Source organism: Pteronotus mesoamericanus, unplaced genomic scaffold (assembly GCF_021234165.1).
Source record: "Pteronotus mesoamericanus isolate MK-2021 breed Mesoamerican mustached bat unplaced genomic scaffold, CSHL_Meso_final contig_82, whole genome shotgun sequence".
NCBI classification, from domain to species: domain Eukaryota; kingdom Metazoa; phylum Chordata; class Mammalia; order Chiroptera; family Mormoopidae; genus Pteronotus; species Pteronotus mesoamericanus.
Window position 1 is genome coordinate 14,467,097 of NW_026555265.1, and position 27,506 is coordinate 14,494,602.

At 37.0% G+C, this 27,506-nt stretch overlaps 1 protein-coding gene across 1 annotated transcript in view; it reads left to right on the forward strand.

The window, feature by feature from the left end:
* Positions 1–26,484, forward strand: part of CPB1 (carboxypeptidase B1) — a 43,359-nt gene extending 16,875 nt beyond the window's left edge. The window contains exons 4-11 of the mRNA XM_054585281.1: positions 8,268–8,367; positions 8,454–8,555; positions 9,239–9,340; positions 12,439–12,549; positions 12,638–12,728; positions 13,391–13,593; positions 24,457–24,541; positions 26,157–26,484. Of these exons, the coding sequence (XP_054441256.1) occupies positions 8,268–8,367; positions 8,454–8,555; positions 9,239–9,340; positions 12,439–12,549; positions 12,638–12,728; positions 13,391–13,593; positions 24,457–24,541; positions 26,157–26,344 (982 nt within the window). The 3' untranslated portion in view covers positions 26,345–26,484. The remainder of the gene's footprint in view (positions 1–8,267; positions 8,368–8,453; positions 8,556–9,238; positions 9,341–12,438; positions 12,550–12,637; positions 12,729–13,390; positions 13,594–24,456; positions 24,542–26,156) is intronic.
* The last annotated feature ends 1,022 nt before the right edge of the window (positions 26,485–27,506 follow it).

Genomic DNA, 27,506 nt, shown 5'->3' on the forward strand with positions numbered 1-27,506 from the left:
AACTGAAAAAAACAACAAATAAAATCCAAAGGGAATAAAAGAAAGGAAATAATAAAGATCAGGGCATAAATAAACAAAATAGAGTCTAAAAAAATACAAAAGATCGATAAAACCAAGCAGTGGTTCTTTGACAAGGTAAACAAGATTGACAAACCTTTAACCAGACTCATCAAGAAAAATGGAATACCCAAATAAATAAAATCTGATATAAAAGAGGAGAATAACAACTGTCACCAAACAACTACAAAGAATCATAAGATATATTACGAACAACTATATGCCAACAAACTGGACAATCAGGACAAAATGGATAAACTCCTATAAATGTACAATCTTCCAAAACTGAGTCAGAATCAAAAATCCGAAAAAACATTACAACAAATGAAATTGAAGTAGTAATTTAAAAAAATACTTCCAGTAAATGTCCTGGACTATCAGATGACTTCATAACTGAATTTTACCAAACATTCAAAAAAGAACTAACACCTATCCTTCTCAAACTATTCCAAAAACTTCAAGAGGTTAGAAGACTCCAAAGCTCATTTTAGGAGGCCATCCATATCCTAATTCCATAAACAGATAAAGACACTACAAAAAAGGAAATTATAGGCCAATATCCCTGGTGAATTTAAATGCTGAAATCCTCAACATAGTATTAGCAAACTGGATCCAGCAATATATTAAATAGATGAAACCTCATGATTAAGTGGGATTTATTCCAGAGATGCAGTTTGGTATGATATCCATGAATCAATAAACAATACACAACATAAATAAAATGAAGGATAAAAAACATACAATCATGTCAAAGAATGCAGAAATATCAATTTATAAACTCCAGGTCCCATTTAAAATAAAAACTCTCAGCAAAGGGGGAATAGAAGAAACATATAATAAAAGCCATATATGACAAACCCACATACTCAATGGGCAAAAATAAAAAGTGTTTCTCTTAAAATCAGGAACAAGACAGGGATGTCCACTTTCACCACTCTTATTCAATATAGTCTGGACATCCTAGTCACAGCAATCAGATAAGAAAAAGAAATAAAAGGTACCCAAATTGGAAAGGAAGAAGTAAAACTGTCATTATTTGCCGATGACATGATAGTGTATATAGACTACCCTAAAGATTCAACCAAAAACTACTAGAACTGATAAATGAATTTAATAAAGTAGCAGGTACAAAATAAATATCCAGAAATCAGTTGCATTTTTATGCATCAATAATTAACTTTCAGAAAGCAAAACTAAGAAACGAATCCCATTTATATCTAGTAATAAATTCAACCTATGATATAAAAAAACCTGTACTCAGAAATTTATGGCACTGAAGAAATAAATTAAAGAAGACACAAATAAGTGGAAATATATGCTTTTTCATGAATAGGAAGAATTAACATCATTTAAATGTCCATACTATCAAAGCAATCTATAGATTCAATGTAATTCCTATCAAGATACCAATGGTATATTTCACAGAACTAAAACAAATACTCCAAAAACTTATATGGAACCACAAAAGACCTGGAACAGCCACAGCAATCTTGAGAAAGAAGAACAGAGTTGGAGGAATCATGGCATCCGATATCAAACTATACTATAAGACCACAGTAATCAAAACAGCATGCTACTGGCATACAAACAGATATATAGATCAATGGAACAAGATAGAAGGCCCAGAAATAAACCCACTCTTTTATGGTCAATTAATATTTAACAAAGCAGGCAAAATATAATGGGATAAAGGTAGTCTATTCAACCAATGGTGCTGGGAAAATTGGACAGATTTTGCAAAAAATTAACTAGACCACCTTCTTACACCATATACAAGAATAAGCTCAAAATGGATTAGAAACTTAAAAGTTAGAGTCAAAATAGTAAAACTCCTAGAAGGAAACACAGACAGTAAAGCCTTGGACATTGCTCATAGCAGTATACTTTCTGATATATCATGCTGAGCAAGGGAAACAAAAAAAGACATAAACAATGAAACAACATCAAACTAAAAAGTTTTGCACAGCAAAGAAAACCATCAACAAATTGAAAAAACAACCCACTGAATGGGAGAACATATTCTCCAATGATATATCTGATAAGGGGTTAATTTCCAAAATTTATAAAGAACTTGTACAACTCAACAACAAAAATGAAAAATCCAGTTAAAAAACAGGCCAAGGATTTGAGTAGACACTTCTCCAAAGAGGACATACAGGTGGCTAGTAGATATTTGAAAAGATGCTCAATGTCACTAATGATCAGAGAAATGTGAATTAAAACTACAATGAGATATCATCTCACACCTGTCATAATGGCTATCATCAAAAAATCAACAAAGTATTGGCGAAGATCTGGACAAAAGGGAACCCTCGTGCACTGTTGGTGCAGCCACTATGGAAAGCAGTATGGAGATACCTCAAAAAATGAAAAATGGAACTTTCTTTTGACCCAGCAATCCCACTTCTGGGAATATATCCAAAGAAACCTGAAACACTGATTCAAAATCATATATGCACCCCTATGTTCATTGCAACATTATTTACAATAGCCAAGATCTGGAAGCAGCCCAAGTGCCCATCAGTTGATGAATGGATAAAAAAGCCATGGTACATTTACACAATGGGATACTACTTGGCTGTAAAAAGAGAAGGAAATCTTACCTTTTTTTGACAGCATGGATGGACCTGGAGAGTATTATGCTAAGTGAAATAAAGCAGTCTGAGAAAGATGAGTACCATATAATTTTACTTATATGCATAATTTAATGAACAAAATAAGTTAACAAAATAGAAACAGACTCATAAATACAGAGAACAGATTAACAGCTGTCAGAGGGTAAAAGAAGCTTAGTAAAAACTGTGAATAAGGGAAGAAAATATACCTTATGGACACAGACGACAGTATGGCGATTACCAGACAGAAACAGGGGTCAGGAGAGATAGAAAAGGGTAAAGAAGAGATAAATTATGATGGAAGGAGACTTGACTTGGGATGGTGAACACACAGTACAATATACAGATGATGTATATTAGAATTGTACACCTGAATTCTATAAAATTTTATTAACCAATATCACCTCAATAAATTCAACAAGAAAATTTTTAAATGGCTATCCTAAGAAATGAGCCTTCAGCTGAGCACTGAAAGATGAGTATGAATTAGCCAGACAATGACAAGAACCAATTGTACTCTACCAGGTGTGTCCAACCCATGGCCTGTGGGCTGTGTGCAGCCCAGAATGGCTATAAAGGGGGCCCAACACAAAATCATAAATTTACGTTAAATATTATGAGATTTTTTGTGTGTTTACATGTCACAATGTATTTAATGTGTGGCCCAAGACAACTCTTATTCTTCCAGTGTGGCCCAGAGATGCCAAAATTTGGACAGCCCTGGTAGGCAGAGAATAGACTATATGCTAAGGCTTAGAACTGGGAGAAACCATGTTAACCCAGAGGGAGGGAGAAAATGAGACTTTAGTTCAGAGCAGTTTTTCCTCCAGAGAGTAGGTCCCCATGGAGCAAAGGGACAGAATCGGACTCTAGTCCTAAACATTGAAATGTTTCCCCAACAATCCTCCACCCCAAGCTCAAGTCTTCATTATATTTTGAGAAAATGTGATCTATACAATTTTAACAGAAAATTTCTTGTTTTTCATATCTTAAGCATATAGAATAGTATTTATGCTACTGAATATGTCAGATTTTCACTTGTAAAATCTGCACCTCCATCAGAAGAAGTGGTGTAGCATGACACAATGAGTAAATGCTTTGGAGAAAAAAAAAGTAGACCAAGTTCAAATCCTGTCTCTGCAACCTCCAGGTCGTGTGATCTTGGAAATTTGCTTAATCATTCTGATCTTCAGTTTCCTTCTCAATAAAATGAGGCTATGGTGCCTCTGTTAAAGAACTGTTGTGAAGATAAAACACAATATCTAAATAAATTGCAACTGATATTCCTATTGCTAAGAATGCTGCTATGGTTTAGTGTTATACAAAGAGGGAGATTATACATTTTTTTAAAGGTCAACAGAAAGTGTTATGTTTAACCCCATTATCGTGCTTCACATACCTTAGCTATCTGCTTCTGCCTATGGAAAGTCAAAATTTCACCTTAAGAATTGACTGTCTTTTAAAAACAAAAATATAACATAGTAAATTTCAAAATGTGATTAAGATTCATGTTTGTGACATTTTGCTCTTCTTACTGCACTAGGAAGAACTTCTAAATTCCTAGCCTGTAGGAGGCTTTGGTAAGATTTAAAAAGATGACAGTTTCTTCATCATTCTTTAAGAGAAAAGATCAGTGACCATAAGCTAACCCTAGTCATCTGAATGATATCCAAACTCTACCCATCTTGCAAAGTAGCAAAATATCTTCTAATCACGCACCAATCTTCTTGTATCAGATAGAAAATTTACATATGTTTTTAGTGGGTAAATTTTGGGGGAATTGTGTATGAACGTTGTCTCATCTAGAACACAGGACATTCCCTAAGAGTTAAGATCCTGTTAATTTTTGCTTCTGTGTTCACTGTGGAGCACATTTGTAGCATATAATTTTCTAAATATTAAATAATAATAAGTCCCTAGAAATCCTGGGGAAGCACACCAGCAATATCCTTGCCTGGGCTGCAAGAAGTCCCTGTGCATCCCATTATTACCTCATATGGTAACTAATTTGTATTTGTATGATTTCCTGCTGGCAAGAATTTGCAGTTGTGTTTGTATACAATAGGAACCATCTACTGCACAAGTTTCACCAAAACAGTTTTTCAGATATTTCAGTGATTCCAATCCTCTTCTCCAAGACTTGTATCATTTGGCAACTTTAATCAGATTCTGAATTATCATGGGAAAAAAATCCACAATGTATGTACCCAGAAAAATAACTATTTTTAAAAGCTTCTCTTGCACCCTTAGATACAGACAGACAATGAATTCAGTGGTGTTGATATCCAATCCAGGGAGAGACTGATTATTCCTAACTGCCTATAACAACATTTTTCTGCATCTTTCAGATTCTCGCAGGAAAGTGTCCTCGCAGAACAATGAGTACATAGTAGTATTCTTCAATAGCAATGGGCACCTAGACCAGGAACTGAACAAATACTCTATTGTCAGGAACCTGAAAGGTGAAGAGAACTGAGTCAAGTCTCTCCTTCTCAGGCATTGTATTCCTTGCTCTGTTGGGAGTGCCTGTTATCTAATTTGCCAGCATTTTAAAAAATGAAGTTGCATAGCACTATAAAAGGAACATATGAAAGTATAAAATAGTGTACATGGCTCTGTATTTTGGAGCTGTAATGTGGTCTCTATTACATTAAGAGGCATTGTTTTAATCTCCTAGAATAGGAGCTCATTATTTAGTAATAATATTTTGTAATATAGCTAAAGTAGTACTTTGTCCTAAATCTAATAAAATCAAATAATCATAGAGCTGGAAAGATCATTTGAGGTCAATTCCCTGCCTTCAGGCAAAAGTCAGCACCACATTTCAACCTAATTCTGATGCTGTTTTGCAAGTTAATGGAGGATACTTTTACTTTTAGGCATCATCTTAAATTTACCCTTTTTTATGCTTCTTTGTCCTGGTTATTGATGAAAATGTTTAATATTTAACATAGTAATAATGCTAACAGAATACCTCATCTTAGTACCAAACAAAACACCAACCCCCACATAGTCACTGATTCTCCTAAACAATTTGGATTTGAGGTTTGGGAACAGGAGGAAGGGCAGCGATGTGCTGATATGCTGATGTCCTCTAAGAGCTCTGCTGCCCTTGCCACTCAGGGCCAGTACCCAATAGTGAGAGGTTGTCACCATGGTTATGGTCTTAGATACAAATATCTAGGGAAAGTCTTGAGGCTGTGGAATGACTGCAAACAATTAACTGATGATTGCTTTTCTCTGGGCACCCACTAAGAAGCCGTATGACCGAGATGCTATATTACCTGCTCCCCAGCCATGGAAAATCTTGTTAAAGTGAAAATAGATGTCATTTACTCTTTCCTCTTCAATTTTTAGTTTTGTCATTTGATCAGAGAAGTTCATCCTTGTTAGGCAGGATTTGTTCTCTTAATTTGATAATCTTAGGATGTAATGGTTTGCTTAAAAATTTCTGCTTGCTAATTTTTTTCAGTTTTCAAGGTTTTTGTTTATTTTTATTTGTATTTGAAAGTCATCTTCCTAAACTATCTGTATTCTAGACATTAGTTTCCTCTATATTTTCCTGAATTTTATGAAAATGTTAAGTAGAAACTTGACCATAGTTTAATCTTTTTTTAAAAAAACCTTGGAAGACATCTATGTAAATGACCAAGGCCTATGCATTTGAGTCAAGTCATTGCATCTTAGAACTAAAAAGAACATTAAATACCAGCTAATTGAATACTCTCATTCTAAAAATTAGAAAGTTAAGTCCCAGAGATGAAATTTATTTTCTGAATCCAATTCATGAGTTAGGCAAAACTACAACCCTGATCTTTTTATTTCTAATTTAGGATTTCTTCTACTTCTAACTTCTTCCCTAACAATTCAATGTAGGTACTGAATATAATTATGGAACTTACTTTAATCTCATTGTCCCTAACTTTAGCAGGCAGAATGATGATCCCTCCAAAACTCATATATCCTAATTCCCAGAACATTTGAATGCATTATGTTAATTGGCAAAGAGGAATTAGTATTGTGGATGGAATTAATGTTGCTAAACAGCTGAACTTAAAATAGGTACATTATCCTGAATTGTCCAAATAGGTCCACTATAAACACAAGGGTCCTTAAAATTGGAAGAGGGAGGCATAAGCAGAGGTCAAGTGATGCCAGGTGAGAAGGACTTGAGCCACTGTTGCTGGCTTTGAGGATTAAGAGGAGAGCATAGGTCCAAGGACTGTGCCTCTAGCAGCTGGAGGGGTTAAAGGATCAGATTCTCCCCTAGAGCTTCCAGAAAGGAGCTCAGCCCTGCTGATTCCTTGATTTTAGTCCAGAGAGATTTATGTTGGACTTCTCCCCTACAGAAATGTAAAATAGCAGATTCATGTTGTTTGTGGTAGTTTACAACAGCCATGGAAACTAATGCACTAACAAAGTACTAATGGTGGCTCATCAGAAAATTTTCTTTCCAAAGAATAAATTTTAAAATCTGCTTCTTTTCTTTAAAAAAAAAATCTACCTTAAGAGAGTATTTATCTTTTGCTAGGAAGCAAATATCATTTAGTATTACTTGATTGCATTTTCTATAAACGGACACAAGTTCATGTCCAAGTTAACCAAATGAAGGAGAGACCAGAAGGGGGAGATTCAGAGGCTGCTTCAGGCATACTTCATCGGAGTGCCCTTGGGTCAGCCGGAAGAGAGGTAGACTTTTGATGTGGGGCTGCAATTCTCAGTGTATCAGATAAAAAATTTCAAGGCTTGATTGTGGTTAACAGAAGTTTCTGCTACCTGGCCTCTGTCCATAATATTCACAGTGCTGTGATTCAGGACATTAATACTTATAATATTTTGTCCCTTCAGAATACACTTTCCACTCAGAAATAGCAAAGAAATAAAGGCACATATATGCACACCCTCAGACCTGCCTCTGATAGTAGGAACTTTCACCTGAACAGTCATTTATAGAAATAAGCAGGCCTAAAAAGTTCTATCACTGATTTTCATATTACTTTGCTGCAGAACCATTCTTAGATTACTTTAAACAGTTGAAAGACAGGCAAGCAAAAACTAGGTCTTAAAGTCAGTATTCTTTTGTCTAATAAATCTTTAGCTTGTTAATATTTCTGAATTTCCACCCATTAATATATTTTTCTCAAAAACAGAGAGAGAGAACACAGATGACCAACTGTCCTGGTCTACTTGGGACTGAGTAGGTTCCTGGGACATGGGACTTTTAGTGCTAACAACAGGAATGTCCTGAAGAAGAAAGACCACAAACAGGGCTCAAGTGCATATTTTCGTGTGGCATCTCATGGCCCTGACCTAGCATGCTCCTGGTACCAGGATAAACCATTTTTCAAGTGTTGGGTCCTAGGCAAGCCAGGAAGAGCCTGTTTTGCTCACACTCTACAGTATCTTTCTCAGTGATTTACTCATCATTTGTGAAAATCATCTCAAGTTGAAGGACATTAGAAACTATCACAGATCACAAGTGATTCTATGGAGAATGTGTTGTACCATCTACTAATGCAATGACTCTGGGTTTTCCATGTGTTCATTGGGAAATACACTTACGTTCACAGGAGCACCCATATTGGTTTATTGCAGGGTATTGATAAACAACCTGAGATCTATGCTGGAGGCTCAGTTTGATAGCCAAGTCCGTGCAGCTGGACACAGTTATGAGAAGTACAACAACTGGGAAACGGTATGATGTGCATATAATTTTGTAAGACATTACTTTAGGAGTCAAACCAAGAATGTCACATTGATCCACATGATTCTATTTGATAGATAGAGGCTTGGACTCAGCAAGTTGCCAGTGAGAACCCAGACCTCATCTCTCGTAGTGCAATCGGCACCACATTTGAAGGACGCACTATGTACCTCCTCAAGGTAATTGCTTTTAACCATGACCTTGCCAAATCTGAGAGCTTTAAATCAATGAATTCTACAGATCAAACATCAGTTTCACAGATATGCTCATCCCAAACATTGTTATAATTCTACCCCAACCTGTATTCCCCAGGAAATCTGGCTTCTTTTATCATATGTGGATTTTTCAATCATTATGTTGATTTATTCAAAAAGAAAAACACAATAAAATAGATGACCTATAAATTTAACATTACAATCCTCTAATGCCAGTTAGGTCACATAGTTCTAATGAAGAACATAAAGACAAGTAATAAGTGGAAGAGAAGGAAAAATACTTACAAGATTAGCAACAATCACAATTATTTCTAATTACTCATCCAGTCTTGGTCATGTCACTTAATCATAGCAGCTGAGAATAACCTTAGCATGAGGACAATTAAGCAGATTAATCAAGCATCTTCTGAAAATATGAGCTTGTCAAGCTTAATAAAAATAATAAACAGCCATGTAAGCCTTCAGCTCAAACACTGTGGGTGTCTAAAGGCAAGAACATACTGTGCTATTATTACATTTTAATTTAATCATGGGACATATCACTTGCTGCTATCAAGTTTCACCTGTTGAGTTCAAAGCTCAGAAACATAGTAAATGTTCAGCCCTGAATGTGATGAAATCTTGAGTTTTCTTTTTGTTTGCAATAGGTTGGCAAACCTGGACCAAATAAACCTGCCATTTTCATGGACTGTGGTTTCCATGCCAGAGAGTGGATTTCCCCAGCATTTTGCCAGTGGTTTGTGAGAGAGGTCAGTATGTAGAATGATTTTGGGTAGAGGGAAATAGAAAGTATTATTTTACTTCTATCAGTTCCATATAAACTAACTATAATAATAGAGAATAATAGCAGAAAAATCATAATTTCAAGTTCCCATTTTTGGATATTAGCTTCAATTTTCACCAAGAGAATTTTATAAGTCAAGATTTTAAAAATAAAACAGGAAATTGTATTGACTTGAATTTCACTCATCTAACATTCACACCCACCTTTGTTGGAGAGGCTAATCAGTAATATAGTGGATAAAAGTTAATGATTATGTATAAATCACTACCTTGATCATTACCTCCTGAATAATAATCATTACATGCTTCAGAATAAAAGAAAACAGTACATAGTGGTTCCTACTCTAAATGATATTGTTTTTATTCCTTATAACTATAATATACATTTGAAAGCCCTTTAAAAATTAAAATTTTTAAATTTCCATGAGCTCCTATTGTTATAGATGATTAAATAAATAAATAAAAGGGAAGGAATGATCAAGTCTTTCTTACAGAATTACAACTAATGGATATACAAAGAATGAGCAAGATAGAAAATCGTCACTAGAATACCATAGGTATAATCAGTTCAGGGAAATCAATGGATGGCTACAAAAATCAGGGGGTAAAAGTTTAAAGAGAAATGGAATATTTGCGGTCTTAAAAGTATCTCTTCAAAAATATGTATCAAAATATAAAGGTAAAATTGACAGTGAAGAAATCTAGCACAAACTACCTTAGCCAAATGATCAAGGTTAACACCACCAGTATAAGATATAATCAATACAATGTACCTTCTGATACTACCCACTGAAAAGGCATATTGTCTTTGTGGTATTCTTCTCCAAAATGCATAACCTCTCTCTGATTAATTACTTTTAAAAAATCAGAGAAACTCGGCTGAGGGTTTCTGCAAAATATCCAGACCAGTACTCTTCACCAGAAGTGTCAGTCATAAAAGACAAAGACTGAAGAACAGTCACAGATAAGAGGAGACTATGGAGACATGACAACCAAATGCAATGTGGGGCCCTAGAACAGAAAAAGAACATTAGTAGAAAACCTGGTGAAATCTGAGTAAAGCCTGTAGTTTAGTTTATAATATTGTACCAAAGTGTATCACTTTGATCATGATGCCATGGTTATGTAAAATGGTAACTTTAGGGAAAGCTGAGTGAAAGGTGTATGGAACTCCCTGTACTTGCAACTCTTCCGTAAGTCTAAAATTATTTCAAAGTCAAAGGTTTAAAATATTTTAAAGGGCTTTAAAATATAAGAATATTTTATATACAATATACTTTCTGTGAAGCACTTCTGTGCCTATTTGTATAGTTTTGGTTTCAAGATGTTTTACGTATCTAACTGGTACCATTTAACTTCAGTGGGTGTCTCACCATCTGTCCTCTAGAGGGAAAGAACATTTATCATTACTTTGGTTATCTCCAATTGTATACCATTAAAAAAGCATGGTTCTATAGCTTCTCCAACCTAAAAAGCCCAAGCTTTACCAAGTGTTGTTATAATGATCACACACACTTAGGGTCACAGAAAGTATATAAAAACTATTAGTACATAGAATACTTACATATCTTAAAGTCCATGCAAGCAAGCCTAGGGAAGAGTTATTCACTTAAAAACAATTCTGGGGCTGAGCGACTACAACTAAGAGAATATAATAAATCAGCATGAGGTCCTCATTCCTTGATAAGTGTCCACATTACTTAGCATGGAAAACAAATCCAGTCCCTTAACAGAGTTCTGTTCTGAAGAAAGAAGAATAGGAAGGAGACTTCCATCATTGCGCAGTTGGGAGCCTCAGTGACAGGCTGCCCAAAATTCATCAGTGGAAGTTCACTTCATAATGGAAGAGTTTCTCATTCTTCTTCTATGATGGACATTCCTGTGAAACCATCTACAGGAAGTTTTGTAGAAATTAAATAAATTTTCTAGATGATATTATGAGAAACATGCATAGCCACCCATATATATTGCTTACTTAGTAGAACGGGTCTCACCCTCATATCCTACTAACTTTGAAAAAAAGATATTGCAGTTATTATTGCAAAGGAAGTAAATATATACCCAAAGGTATGTCCAGAAAAAGTCCAGCCATTGTTAATATAACAAAAATGGCTTGCAGGACATACATGTAACCTGGCTGCCAAGGAGCATGGAATGTGCATGCATGAACAATGACAACTTCACTGGACTAGTCAGTGGGGGCAGAAGACACTATTGTGTGAACATGTGTATTGTGTAGCCATTGCATTCAAAATGACTGAGTGAGTAGAGCAACAAATCTGCACCGGATTTGTATTGAGCTTGAACATTCCTCCAAGGAAACTGTTCAGATGATTCACAAGGCCTCAACTATGGGCAACTGGTGATTGGTAGCTTCATCACAACAATATGCCTGCTCATGCATCACATCTCGTGCAGAGTTTTTTATTGAAATATCAAATCACCCAGGTGACTCAGCCCCCCTACAGCCCACGTTTGGCACCATGTGACTTCTGGCTTTTCCGAAAATTAAAATCACCTTTGAAAGGGAAGAGATTTCAGACCGTCATTGAGATTCAGGAAAATATGATGGGGCAGCTGACAGAGATTGGAAGAACTGTGTAAGATCCCAAGGTGCCTATTTTGAAGGGGACTGAGGTGTCATTGTCCTATGTACACTCTTTCTTGTATCTGTGTCTTCTTCAATAAATGTCTCTATTTTTCATATAACATGGCTGGATACCTTCTGGACAGACTCTGGATACCTCCTAAGTTCTTTAGCAGTCTTTAATTTTGTTAAATCTTCATTCATTTTTAAAGTTAAAATAAAAAATAATTATATGGATTACATAGAGATAAAATAGAGTATCCTGAAAAAAGGGAAAAATTAGAAATAAGTATTTTAAATAAAATTATCAGTAGTATTTTCCTAATTGCTTTTTAAATATTAATATCTACCTTAATAGAAGACACTGCTTTCATTACCAAAGTCAACATTCATCCAGTCTATGTAGTTAGACTGTAATTTTAGTAGCATCATACATTCCATTTTTTCATGAAATTCTGCTTCATATTTCATACACAGGCTATTCGCACCTATGGACGTGAGATCCACATGACAGAATTTCTCGAAAAGTTAGACTTTTATGTCTTGCCTGTGTTCAATATTGATGGCTACGTCTACACCTGGACAAAGGTATATAAACCAATACTGAGAGGGTCTAATCAAATTAAAACCAACCACTTTCTATTCTACTTGTTCTAACCATATAATCTACCTTCAGAACCGAATGTGGAGAAAGACTCGCTCCATATATGCTGGAACTAAATGCATTGGCACAGACCCCAACAGGAATTTTGATGCTGGTTGGTGCAGTAAGTATCTGGCTGACCGTTTTGCATGTATCTGTTGAGAAGCATAGGAGGAAAAGTGACATAGGAAACACAATAGTGACTAAAATAAGAAAAAATATAAAATTTTACAGTTTAGAATTCTAACTTCTGAAAGCATGGGTAACAAAATTTATTTATTAAGTCAGTAAAAATGTATTGCCTGCTCTATTGTGTTCCTAGCTATGCTAGATGTGGGAAACATAAGTCTGAACAAACCAGACATAATCCTATTACTTGTGGAACAGCTAATCTAGAGGAGACCATCATTAAATAGTTATTTAAATAAAATTGTGATATAATTGTAATTTTGTGATTTGACTCTTACAAGTGATTACAATAATATGGAAATTTCTCATGGATATTAATTTTCTTACACCATATTGCTCTGATTGTATACTACTACAGAGGGAAACATTGCTGATTTCACATGCAATTTATTACCCTGTTACTTTAAAAAACAAACTGTCCTAATCTTGTGACTAAATGTGTACATATTTTATAATGTATACATATAAGAGGATAATTATATGTCATTCTGTGAAAACCACTTATTTTTAACTCTCTAATTTGAAAGTTTGAAACATGCCCTGTGAGAACTTCAATACATGATCATTTGCCATTAACAACAAAATATCTTTTTTCAGAAATCGGAGCCTCTAGAAATCCCTGTGATGAAACTTACTGTGGACCTGCTGCAGAATCTGAGAAGGAGTCCAAGGCCCTGGCGAATTTCATCCGCAGCAACCTGTCTTCAATCAAAGCATATCTGACAATCCACTCCTACTCTCAAATGATGCTTTATCCTTACTCCTATGATTACAAACTCACAGAGAACAATGCTGAGTTGGTAAGTAGTCATGACAATAGATGTGGCATTTCACTGTTGAAATTTTTTTAATTTTATTTCTGGAAAAAAAAACTGTAAGATCCATTTCTGCAACTTCCATCAGTGATTTTTGGTAATAGAAGCAAAAATTTACCACAGATTTATAGGGAATCTAGAATTGGCTAGATAAATTAGCTAAAAAAAATATGATTTTGATGCAGGGAACAGTCCGCAACATGTGGCTTATTCGCTAATCTTCAGAATGACAATAGTTCTACCTACTCCTGCTTCACCACAATACTGACTCACATGATAATTTCGGAAGCATCTGGGATAATCAACAAAGTTCCTTCATCTCTTACATAATCTTAATCAGAAAGTCAATTTTGTCAAGTTGCCTTGACCTGAATCTGACATAGGCAGGGGATGGCAGGTGACACATTTGGTTGATGGGTTAAGTGATAAGATCCTAAAATTACTTATTTCACTGTTTGATTAGGTGAGACACAAAAGTAAATCAATCAATGGAAAAATGATGTGAATGAGTCCTTACTAGATATATGAAATAATGCAAAAAAATTAATATCTCTGACTCAAAAAATTAGCAATCTTGTTGGAGGATCAAGATATAACTACATGAAAAGCTAAATTATATAATAAATATCACACATACGTGCATATTTTTTAAAGAAACAGGTTTAAATTCTTCAAATTTTTTTTTAAATTTTTGAAACATCTGGCTGCCAGAAGTTGGGATGAGTGATCTAAAAGAACAAGTAAAAGATTTAAAGCATTTGAGTTATGCCAAAAAAAAAATTATTCCACTTCCACAGTGACACAGATATTTATTTGGCTTACCTAAATACATAAATTTGAAGACCCAGTAACTTTAACAACTGGAAATTGTTCTGTACTTTCAGATTCAGTCTTTCAGAGACCAAGTCAAACATGTAATGCTGTAAATATTTTGTGAAGATCAAAATGGAAAAATAACTCACCCTCTTAGAAAAATGATAGCTAATGCAATAATTGGCCAGGTCCTTTTAAAAAAAAAAAAATGCTGTTTTTCAAAAAGCTCCCTGTTTTCCCTATCTGTAGCCAAAATACAAAGGAAAACATCATTAGTTAGAACCATTAAATATTTCAGTTTTCCAATATACTCGGTCTATGAGTGTTCCCAGTGGGTGCTTGAAGGCCTGCCATCCCAGAGGTGGGGGGCAGGGAGCAGTAAGCTCTTCGTCTCAGACTCATATTTCTGGCCACCAAAAGAGAGGAGGTGGGGGCGGGGCGGGGGGTGAAGGGCGTGATTGATTGCTTAATTCATGTGAATATGTTTAAATTGTACTACCTAAGAACAGAAAAAGACAAAGCCATAATAACTAAGCACTAATGAGTAAGTAAAAGAGTAATTCCAAAAATTATAAACCATATTAAGGGTAACAATAACCAAGGTATCCAGTTTACTTAAGAGCAACTAGTTTTAAACATAAATTCTAAAAGACTAATGCTTAAAGTATTCTTTGGAATGGAACTGCTTCACAAAGTTTCAATATTTTTTCTAAATTTGAGAAAATATTCAAGCTCTCTTAGGTGAAAACTTTGTCACTCCAATACAATAACATAGTATCTGGGTCACTCTGAAAACCTACAGATTATCCTTTTTTAAAAAAAATGTCAAGTTGTACTTTTAGAATCTAGTGAATAATTTTTGCTACTTCCTATGGTACTTTTATTCAGGAAAAGACCCAGACTCAGAGCTGCTGGGCTTAGTGGGCCAGTTCACATGTAACCCCAGGGGAGGGAAACCATTTCCTCACAATGTTAGCCACCACTGCTCCTCTAACAGCCCCTTCTTCATGGGAAAACCAAGGAAAGATAGAGAATCGCAAAAAAAGTATTAGAAATCCTGTCCTTCAAAATTGCTTTTAAATTCTAATTAGCAAAAAAGTGTAATAAGCAGAAATATATTAAAGTAAAATTTTCACAATCTATTCTCAAAAAAAAAAAGCAAAAACCACAAAATAATCTTATCTTGGATATATATACTTATTTTTATATTCACAAAACTAATAGAGTCAAGGAAAAGTATATGCTACTCCTCATCTTTTTCAGAGTATAATAAGTGACTAAAATGCAAAATGGCATTTTACTTTTATTACACTAATCGATTTAAGTTACTTTAATTTCCAATAATTGTTTTATGATTAAATTTTAGCCTGGTAACTTAAAAGAAATGTTTAAATGCACCAGTAAAATCTAAGGTATGTGTAATTTGATTCATTTGGGAATCTGAATTTAGTTTGGCACGCCAAAGAAACTTTAAATTTTTTGAATAACTAGAGATCCTTTCAATCTTTTTTCTTATTTTGTATAAATCTAATGCACTTCCTAAGCACATTTTGCTAGAACTCATAACTGCAGCATTATTACAAATGTATGTATAGCCAAAAAACAATTTGAGCCTCTCAAAAATAGAAATATTAGCTTTTTCATGATTTTTTAATGAGGATATCAAGGAGAAAGTAAAAGTCTTGCTCTAAAAAGATGAATGTTCCATCCAAATCTAGTGTCTCCATATTAATTCTCAGTTAAAAAAATGTGACCCCACAGTAGAAAACAAGGTAGGAAAAAATTACTAGGATAAATTCTGGGCATACCACATTATTATAAATAAGTCAGAATTTTCTTAAAGAAATGCAAAGCAGATATTGTCTTATACAAAATTTGGTGTGTGTATATATCTATGTGTATATATATGGAGACATACATGATTCTAATTTCTCTATATACTAACAAAATTTATAAGATTATATTTGTTGCCCAAAAAAATGCTTCAAGGAGAAGCTCCCAATTTTTGGTACACCTTCCCCCTGAGAGAGGACTACATGGCACCATTAATGATAATAATTATTATTATACAACTTCTCAGTTCAAAAGTAAGAACCCAGAATAACTAAATCAACTAAGTATCCTGACCCACTCCCCAGACTGACCAAATAGAAAGCTGATGTGCACTCACTCTACAAAGGTTCACAAACGGGCGTGCATCTCACGCCACATTTCTGCATTAGAAGCACTGAATTTTACAGTAGGAAATCTTGGAGTTTCTCTGGTTGTTTCTCATTTTTCAGCTGAGACAACAAAGGCTTGGCTAAGTCAAAGTAGTGACAGAGGCAGCCTAGGGCCTAGCACCATTGGATCTTGAAGAATGTCCTAGGCTTCCCCAATTTCCCAAGACACACACACATATTGGTGTGGCCCTTTTCTATCTTGGTACACCATGTAGCTGTCACTCATCAAATAAAGTCTTTCATACCTCTGTCCCTGGTCTTTGCTAAGGATTTACACTCGTCAGCTGAGGTGCTTGACTTCTCAGGGCTCAGCCTTGATTGTGGTTCTACTTTCATGGGTAGATATTCATTAATCAGGAGAAAAATGATAGTCTTCCTGAAAAATTATTAAACTTAACCAAAAGATAGAAATCTCATTCTAAAGTCTAACACCTTCTAGTCTCATGGCACCTCACTACTTCTTATTAAATTAATAAGAAATTTAAATTAAATTTATTTAATTTAAATTATTAAATTAAAGTTTCAGTTAATGAGCCACCAAGATAGAAATCCGGCACTTCACCCAAGCATGTGAGCATAGAGCAAAACCCTGGTTAGAGATGAACATAAAAATCAGGTAGAAGAAAACTGTGATTAGGAGGTGGACAACTGCAGGGCCATGGACACAGCCAGTCACAGTGTCACCATGTCCCTGCCTAATAACAAGAGTGAGGAGGCCACTGTCCCTCTGTCAGGTAGGCTACCAGCAGCTACATCAGACAGGACTGGAAGCACGAAACATCCACTTCAGGAATATTCTCAGAATTTGTAATCTCACTTAAAAGACAGAAATTTTTCAAATAACAACTGCACAGTTTCTTTGATTGGAGAAATTGGTTGCTGCTTTACCACTATACATTTTAAGTGATTTCTTGGCCTGTTAAAATTCTCCTCTAGGGCCTGGTCAGTACTTGGCTCATCAGGCAATTACCAGAAATATCATGGAGCACCTCTTAAGTGCTCAGCATAAACCATGGTTCCTCCGATAGGGAAGGTAGGATCCTATTGAAATGAGAAGACTCACCTATGTGATACTGTACAAGAGAAGTACCGAATGGGAGTTTCCAAATAGGGACAATATCGGGACTTCAGGGCGGGGAAATGGCAATGTGTGATGAAGCTATTCAATGGAGGTTGCAGAGAGGAGACCCAATTTGTTCTGAACAGCCTTGAAGGATGGGCAGAACTGGGGTGGCTGCGGAAGGAAAAGTGAACTTTAGGCAGAGAGAAGAGCAAACAAAGGTACCCCAGTGGGACTGAAAATGGAGTCGAGGAGGAGAGGGACTGTTTTGAGAGTTCTTGTGAGAGCAGGGGTGAGGTAACCAGATTCTGGAGGAACCTGAATGTCAGGATGAATCCGGTGTCAGAGTAGGGTCCTGCAGTCAACGACCTGGAAATAGGATCACCAGGTCAAATAGAGGACTCTCAGTTACATCTGAAATTTCAAAAAAACAACATATAATTTTTAGTGTTTAGGTATGTTACAAATTGCACAAGACAGACTTAAACTTAAAAGTGTTCTTTCTTTATCTGAAATTTAAATTTAACTGAGAATGCCATATTTTATGCTATATCTGGTGACCCTGCTGGTAAAGTGATATTTTAGCAGGATTGACCTAGCAGTGGTATTTAGGAGACACTTATACCATAGTCAACAGAAGAAAATAAGGATTCAGAACACGTTTAAAACCAGTTACCTGCCTTTTTTACTTTTTTTCTACAAAATATATTCTTTTGCCATCATTATATCCTGTATCTGACTTTCCTTTAAACTAACGTTGCCCCTTCCCCTGCCCCCAGGGGGCACTTGTCAGTGTTGGGGAGACATTTTTGGTTGTCACAACTGTGGTTGTGCTTGGCCTGGAGCGGGTCGAGGCCAGGGGATTCTGGCCTCATTCTACAATGCACAGGACGGCCCCACAGAAAAGCAACACCCAGCCCACATGTCAAGAGCGCTGAAGTGGAGAAACCCTGCTCTAAACAAAGATAAGAACAGAGTCACATTCCCAGCCAAAGGTGCCTGGCTTTCACAGGATCTCACACCCTTCTCACAAATAGTTTACAATGTTCTGCAAATCTGAAGTGCAGGAGACCTGTCCATCCCCATTCTGTAGCACTTATTTTTTTCGTATTTATTTGGAAAGAGGACCACTTCTCTCTCACACACACACACACACACACACACACACACACACAAATCACTGGACTTTGAAACCAGCTGACTCATGCTTCACATTTTCCTTGAATTTTAAAGAGCTTAAAAGTATGTCTGTAGATCAGCCACAGGAAAAATTTGGTTTACATCAGTGCAAACATTCCCACACTCCCTGTGGGCTCTGCTGAGATAGCAGGCCCTGCACTCCTAAGCCAAGCCTGCCCCTGCCTCCTTGCCTTTCCTCTAATCTCAGGGTTCTGCAACCCCGGGCCTGCGTTTTTTTTCCTCAGAAGCATATTTGTTTGTTAAAGTCCCAGAGGCTTTCTCCTCAGTGCCTGCTTGTAGGCCTTGCAGGCTTCTGCTTTTGCCCCAAAATTATAAAAGTTCAATTCCTCATTGGTCCCTTGGTTTAAGTTCCCCATTATCACAGGAGGAAAGGAAGGAAACTACAGTTAAAGATCATTTTGATGCTTCCAGTATCACATGCATCCATCAGAGAGATGGTTAAACTCAGGACTTCTAGTAAGAAACAAAGTTCTGAAGAAAATTTCCTTTGAATTGGTTTAGACCTCAAGTCAGTTTGGGGCCTTCATCTTCTTGCACTATAAAAATGGACCAGTGGAAGATTAGAAGGCAGCATCCCTGATCATGACCTTGGCTGTGTAAATGGAGGCTGCAATGAGGACCATGAGCTCGGTCATGAGACAGGGGCTTCCCCATCACATGTTACCCAGGAACACAGGTCATTGGGAAAAAACACCATCACTTTATTCATCTCCCCAGCCCCCTGGAGCTCGGAGCCTGGAGAACCGTTACACTGGTCCTCTGTCTCTTGGGCTTTGAGTTAGATGTGACACTTTAGACTCTCTCTGTCTTTTGCTATATGACTAAGGCCCCTTTCTAAGAAAACAGGTGACAAAAGAGAACATGCATAAGATGTGGTAGGAAACTCATATCTAAAGATTAATAAAGGCTCGTTATGTTTGGCCTTGACTGAAAGCAAAGTTTTCTCTGAGGCTGATTTATATTTAGCTTTCTTCTGTTCTTTACAATTGGTAAAACCAGCTCCAGCAACACTTCTTTTGAAGTATTCGAAGGCCACAAGGAGAAGTGAAAAAGAGCACAGGATTTAAAGCAAGAAGAACCTAGCTCAAGTCAGCCACTTACCAGGGCTGCGTGCCCTTGGGCACATTCTTTTATCCTCTCTGAGTTTCAGTTCTTTTATCTGTAAAATGGGGATAAAAATATCTAGCTCTTATCAAGAGTTCTTTGTAGAGTCTAAAGTTTATGTAAATGTTAGTTCTTATTTTGAACCCATTGAGCAAAGATGTAAGATGTCCCTCAAATGACAGGTTATATAGAAAGTGTCATTAATTGGAGTTTTTCAAGATGTGGATCACACTCTGATGTGCGATTGCTTCTGTGGGTCTTTCCTCAGCTGTCTTTGTCCCTTTTTACAGAGCCATACAAGGGAAAGGAGTTACCACTCTAACATTTTAGCAAATGCAGGGATCACCTCCCCCTTGGCCGTCCCTGGCAGGGGTCAGTCGCCCAGCTTGGTTGAAGCATTCGCACCAAGCACGCTGCCCCCCACGGCATTCCGCTCTGCTGCAAAATTCTGTATCAATGAAATGTGGACAGATAATGTTGGGAAGATAAATGACTAACATTTGTGAAAGTATTTGAACTCTTCAAAAGAAAAGACCCACACTGATTCCAGGGATTTTTTTTTTAAGATCGTTGGAATTTAAAATATGATATTTTGGTTGCTTAATGTCTGTTCTGAATTTTTTGTTTCTTGGCTTTGAGGGGCTGAGAGAAAGGGTTCACAGACTTCATTTTTTTTCAATATTAATGGAAATAAGTAAATCCACAGCAGAGGTCAATGTCTAAACGTGGCAACCCATCAGCCATCACTCTATGGTACTGCCACCCTCCCCACAAGCATCCCAATCACCACTCAGGTGGGTCACAGTTCAGCCTCTGCAAAGACCATCCCTTTGCACCTACATCCAAATCAGGCCCCGAATCTGTAATGCCCCAAAGTCCTAGAATAAGACTCAGTCAACCAACCATGTGCTAGGTGCTTTGCAATCTGCTGAGGATACAAAATGAATAGCCAAGAATCCCTTCTCACAAGGAACTCACCCGGGGCAGGGTGTGGCCTGGAGAGGCAAATAAATGCAAAAAACAAAAAACAAAAAATGATTACAGCACAAAGTGACAGGAACTCTGATAGAGGTGTAAGCCCTCACAAAGGAGGGGACTCAGTGTTCCCTTGGAGAGTTCAGATAGCTTAGCAAAGATAGGTAACACTACAAACCAAAATCTTGAAGAACAAGAGCAATTTTCCATGTGAACAAGGAAAGAAAGGAGATTCTGACAAAGAGAGAAGGACCATGGAGGTAAGGAGAAGCCAGGTTGGGTCTACAGGGATGAGTTCAGGGAAACCTAGCTCAGAAGGAACAGGAGAGGCGCAGCAAGGCTGAAAGAGAAGGGAGGCACAAGCACACACCCTTATGCAAAAAATGGAGGCTCGCCTGCATTAGAAGCTGAGAGTCACTGAAAGGTATGATTAGGTGCTGCTCATAAGATGAGTGAAGAGGTAGATACCCAGATGAGAGAGTCCCTGAGGACAAGGAGAGCTAAAGCTGAGGGATATAAACCAAGTGTTCCTGCAACGTGCACCAGAGACAGAAGCAAGACAACGGCAGTTTTAAGATAACATCAATCTTAGATATTGCTTCAGCATCACAGGCAAAGCAGCTGTTTCCGAGATGCCTATGAGGCTTTCAAAACACTTGGTTATCATTTTGAGAAAAGGCAAACAGAACTTTTCTGTGTGATCCTAACAGTAGTTATGGCTAGACTGATAAGTTGAATAAGTCAAACGAAGTGACAGATCACGAGTAGGCCCCTTAGATTTTGTTGGATATCTCAAATATTATGTTATACCAATAAATATATTTAGAAACTTGAAGGTCAACCAATATACAGGAATTCAGGAGATGATGACAATAATCTTTTTGTTGTCAATCCTCTGTAGTATTTATAACTTTTCACATTTGGGACCAACCCTGGAGAATCATATATCTTTTTGTTTCCAGCTTTATTAAGACATAACTGACATATTATAATACACTGGTAATATACTGGTAATATGATTATTTGACCCATGTATATATTGTGAAATGTTTACCACATCAGTCAACACATCTTTTACCTCACATAATTACTATTTTGTTTTTGTTTTTGTCATTATGGTGAAAACATTAAAGCTCTACTCTCAGCAACCTTCAAGTATTTGATACGGTATTGTTAACTATGGTCACAATGCTATACCTGAGATCACTGGCACTTCCTAGAACCATATTTCTACTAAGTAAAAGTAATAATTCTTGGGTTAAAGGGGAAAGGAATGAACAGATGAAAAGCCTGGAGAATGTAACTAGAGGAGGAATAAAAGTTTTTTAGGATCAGAGGTTCTGCATTACAGAAAAAATAACTAGATGGTCTTAGGTAATGGCAAGTCAAATTGTAGGACAGTAAAAACATATTGTTTGCCTACAAAAAGAATTAGTATCTTATCATGTTTCACACCACTAACAGATGGTTTTAAATTTATTCTGAGTACTATAAAATGTTTGTAGATTATTCCTATTCTAACAATAGGCTGTAATGGGTGGTGAGAAGACCTAACTCTGGTGTGTTGGTCAGAAAAAGATTGAACAGGAACCAGACACTTAGATCACACCAGTAAAGATTCCATGCAGTAAGAGAAAGCACATGATAGTTTACCAGTTTGGAAAAAGAAAAGAAAAGAAAGTAAAACTCTAAAATTTTCAAGCTACTGTCCATAATTCTGAGAATAATAAATTAGTTACAAAAAAACTTACTGCATCATTTGAATTGACCAAACCAGAAAATCATGATTTAAATTTTATAATTCTTTTTAAATTTTTTAATTTACCACTTGGTTGATGAAGCATTAACTCCTTGGGAGCAGGAATCTTTGAAGTCTTACGGGCATACCCTCATCAATTTTACATAAGAATCCACTAAACTGGTTTTAATATTAGAGAAAGACTAAAGGAAGTTTCTGTGCTGTAAATAGAATTATTCTATTTTCATCACCCACCTCACAGTTTTCCAAGCATATGTACAAGACATAATTATGATGCCAACGTATGAAATACAGCTAGTTTCATAACCAGAATGAATTGTGGCTTATTCTCTTTCAGTAAACAGATTTTCAAATCTGTATTCCCCGGGTAGCCTGTGCAGGCCTTGCTTTTCTAATGATTCATTTAAACAGGCAGTGTGTCAAGGGATGTTAGAGCTCTTATGGTACAAGGAGGTGCTGGATACAAAGCTTTCCTTCTCCTTGAGGGGCTAAGTGCAGGGGGCAGGTAGGCAATGGGCCCTTTGAGGGTGATGCTACTTCTAAGAAAAAAAGAATACACAGAAGTTAATATTTGCTACTTACTCTAGAATTCAAATATTCTCATTTGAAAATAAAATAAATGTTCTCTAATTTTTCAGTCTAGAAATCTTCCAAGCTTCAAAAATCAACCCATCCTTGCAACTACCAGTTCCTACGCATTTCTATACTGGATTGTGAGCATTGCATTGGCTATTGAGTCATTCATACATGTAGTGTCTAATGCTCCTGCCCCAACTCCCATTACCCTACCATGACTTTATCTTGGCTTTATAACCAGACACATTTCCAAGTGGCTGTGTTTTTGTTTGGGGTTATTTTGTGTGCATTTGACTTTTGTTTGTTTGCCTGTAATAAGCACATAACCTCTTTGCACAACCATAAAGACCTCCTTTCCTCTCACTTTTTTCTTACAAGCTCCAGAGACAAGATAAAATTGCCAAATTAATCTTGAGACATGATCTAATTTTCAATACACAGTGACATTTTGTTATGTTGATAAATGTGATACCTGGGACAGTTACAAATCACTAGAGCCTCATTTCTCTAGCCTGAACTAAGGTTTAAAAAAAATGTTTAACAAGCCTAAATAAGAATTCCACCAAAAAAAAAAAAAAAAAGACCAACTAAGTTCTATGTAAATAAACAAGAAAATGAAGTAAAAGACTGTCCTCTGACTAAAACAGAACTTATTCCCAGACTGATACTTTACTGTAACATGATTTAAAATAAATAAACTAATTCTCAAATTAGTAAGAAGAGCGCTAAGCATCCTCAGCGTTCCAACAAATCGTTACTGAACACCCACTGAATGACAAGCCCTGAACTAGACCCTGGGGCCACTGAGAGAAAAGACAGAAAAAGTCACTGAGAATTCAGAGGCCATCGAGTGGTGTTGACACAATGTGACACATTGTGTGTGAGACAGAGGGAAGCTCAGAGTGACTGCTCGGAGCTTTAGGGAAAGGCAGTCTTCAGGGGCAGTCACTGGGATCACATGACAAAGTTAGATGGAAAAACTGGAATGCATGCTAAATAAGTATGAAATGTTAATCAGAACTGTGACTTACACCTCTTCAATGTCTTAAAAATAATGTGTGCATATTTGTTTGTTTGTGTGTTTGTCTGTCTGTCAGTGTGTGCTTTGATTTACTCACTTACTGGTGGTCTTTTTGCAGAATGCCCTGGCTAAAGCTACTGTGAACGAACTGGCCACACTGCACGGCACCAAGTACACATATGGCCCCGGAGCTACCACAATCTGTGAGTCTTGGCTTCAGAACTGTGTAGAGAGACCCCATGCCTAAAAAGGCAACAAATGGTTCCCAGAGCCTCTTCTTTCTGATCATTTAAAGCATGTGTCTTCTGCCAGACAGTGAGTTTTTTATAAAATATGCCATCAGTTTTCTGTTCAGGAAACATTCACTCTCTGTAAACACCTGTTGAGCATCTACCATGTGCCAGCCCTTTACTAGGTCCTAGGAAGGAAAGGAAGAATGGAGAGAAGGGAAGAGAGAAGGAGAAAGGGAAGGAAGGGACCCACATAGTCTTTAAAGAGCCCACAGCAGGGAAGCAGGAAATGTGAACATAGGTGAACTAAGTGCTGGGACAGAAGGGTGCACAAGGAAAGAGCACACCAAGGACTAAGCAACCCAGCCCGCGGTGCCAGCGATAACTACCCAGGATCTTGCCCCAGAAGCTTTATCCAGGACAGTTGCCCGAGGAAAGCATAAGAAGGAGGGCTTCCCTGGATAACCAGTCGCTTGGGCTGTGCAAACATGTGGACAAGAGACACATGGCAAGTGAACTAGGTGGGGGCAAGACCCCAGAACCTCAGACTTGACTGGGAAGGCACATTCTGCAGGCTCTGTTTTCAATTGCTACCAATATTTTTCTTTGCCCTTGCATGATTCCTTTCTGCCCTGCATCTGAAAGGACTAGAAATATAAGGAAAAAGACCCAGGACTGTCATCAAGGGGCCTCCCATGCAACTGGAGAGGCTCCAATACTAAAGCTTTATTTTTTAAAGCTTTATGTAAAACACAGTTCTCTGTATTCTCGTCCTTTTGAAAACTGCTCTGAATTCAGCGTGGTACACTATTTTCTTAAAGGGTTCTAGCAGAAATAACCCATCTATTTATGTTGAGAACTTCTTGTCTATTTTATACTGTGAGGCCTAGGAGGGCAGAGGCCATGTCTTTCATTTGTCCTGATGTCTCCAGAGTTGAGCCAGTGGCATGCTGCTCAGTGGGGGCTGTACATCACTGATGGAATTACATAGATGAAAGAATGAACAAATGAATGAATAACTAGTGAGCGGATGAATGCATAATCTGTGTGGCAGTGACATCGTAATTGTTATTGAATTAATGCTTCATCTGTGCCAGGACATATGCTAAGCTCTGAGGAAACAAAAGTGAAGGTGCAGCCCTGCCTTCCAGCTCCTCTGATTTCATCACGCAGCACAGTTTCTGCAGGGTGTGGAGCCCTCTCCTCTTTCCAATCATCATACAGCTTTTCTTCTTTTCCTAGGAGATACACATTCTTTTCCCAGAAATTATATATGTTTTGTAAACAAATTACAGACAATGTAGCATAGTTTACCGTAGCCTGCAGGCACGCTGAGAAGTTCATATATTACAATTACATACTTCCTAAGGTATTAAACACATCATTCTTACAAAGCAGGCTTAGAGGTGACATCGCACTATTTTTTTTAAATAGCCCCCGTATCCTTTATGATCCAGTTTACTAGACAAGTAACCTACCTATTTTATATTGCACAGTGAAACAGTTGTCATTATAAAAGGGAGCTGGCATTTTCAAAAATTTCCTTCGTAGATGTAAAGATTCTTTTTCTGCTCTTGGCACATTTTAGATCCTGCTGCCGGAGGCTCTGACGACTGGGCCTATGACCAAGGAATCAAATATGCCTTCACCTTTGAACTGCGGGACAGAGGCAGATACGGTTTTACCCTTCCTGAATCCCAGATCCGGCCAACCTGTGAGGAGACGATGCTGGCCATCAAGAACATTGCCAGCTATGTCCTGGAGCATCCATACTAGTTGAGCATGCTGAGAGCCTTAGTTCAAAATGCTCACTCTTCCTTTTCTTTCCTGAATTCTAATTTCTGTTTGCCTAAATATTTCCAGATCCCAATTCTTTTAAGCTTCTGGGTCTGTTAAATTAGTTGCATCTTTGAATATTTGCCATAATAAAAGTGACTCATTATAATAGGAAAACCTGACAAGTTGCCTTCTTCTTCAGGAAAAAAATGTGAACAAATGACTAAGTGAGCTGTGTACAGGTAATGACGTGGGTCAGCACACACAGGAGTTCAAGTCCTTGGGGTGTCAGCCAACACCGACAGGAGCACAGAGATGCACAGGTTATGATGGGGGCTTGCAAGGTAGAATAAACATGAGCAGAACTTTAGGATTGGAAACCACAGTATAGATGAAAGGACCCCACTTGGTTTAGCTTTCATCTCACTCAGCTCATTCAAGTTATTTTATGAGCTCTCTATCTACATGCCAAGCACTTTGTGAAGCAATTGAGAACAGAGTAATGAATGAAAAAGAAAGATAACATTTCTGCCCTCAGTGGTTGGATAGGCCATTTGGAAAGACAGACCTGAAACAAATATCTACCTTATTATTTAATAATTCATTAATTTACATTAAGCAAATAAGTGTTGGGCAAACTGCATAAATAAATAAATAAATAAATAAATAATAATTAAAAGATCTACTTACCTGGTATAGGGGAGAAAGCTCTCAGGAAGTACTGAATCCCAAAAAATAAGTTACAATTAGCTGGAAAAAATAAGCACCCCTTTCAGGCCCTGTGACTATTCAGAACCTGAGAGAAGAAAGCCAAAGAGCGTGAAGCTAAGGGAGTTGGGGACAGAAGGGCACATATATGGGCTGAAGAAGGAGGTGGGGACCATGTCAGGCAGGTCATCTTAAGGATTTAGAACATTGATCTAGGTACAATGGAAGACGATTAAAGACATTAAGTTATAGATGACATTATCAATTTTTAAAACACCCACCAGGCTAAGGTGTAGAAGGCAGATTAGAGGTAAAACATTGAGGTGTCAAGAATCCTGGCTGCACCAAAAATCATTCCATGACTTGAAGTTTTCCAGAATCAGAACTGAACATGCTAATGTTGGAGCATATTGTGCAAAGTTAAAATTTTTTAAATAATATATATTTAGTTTTA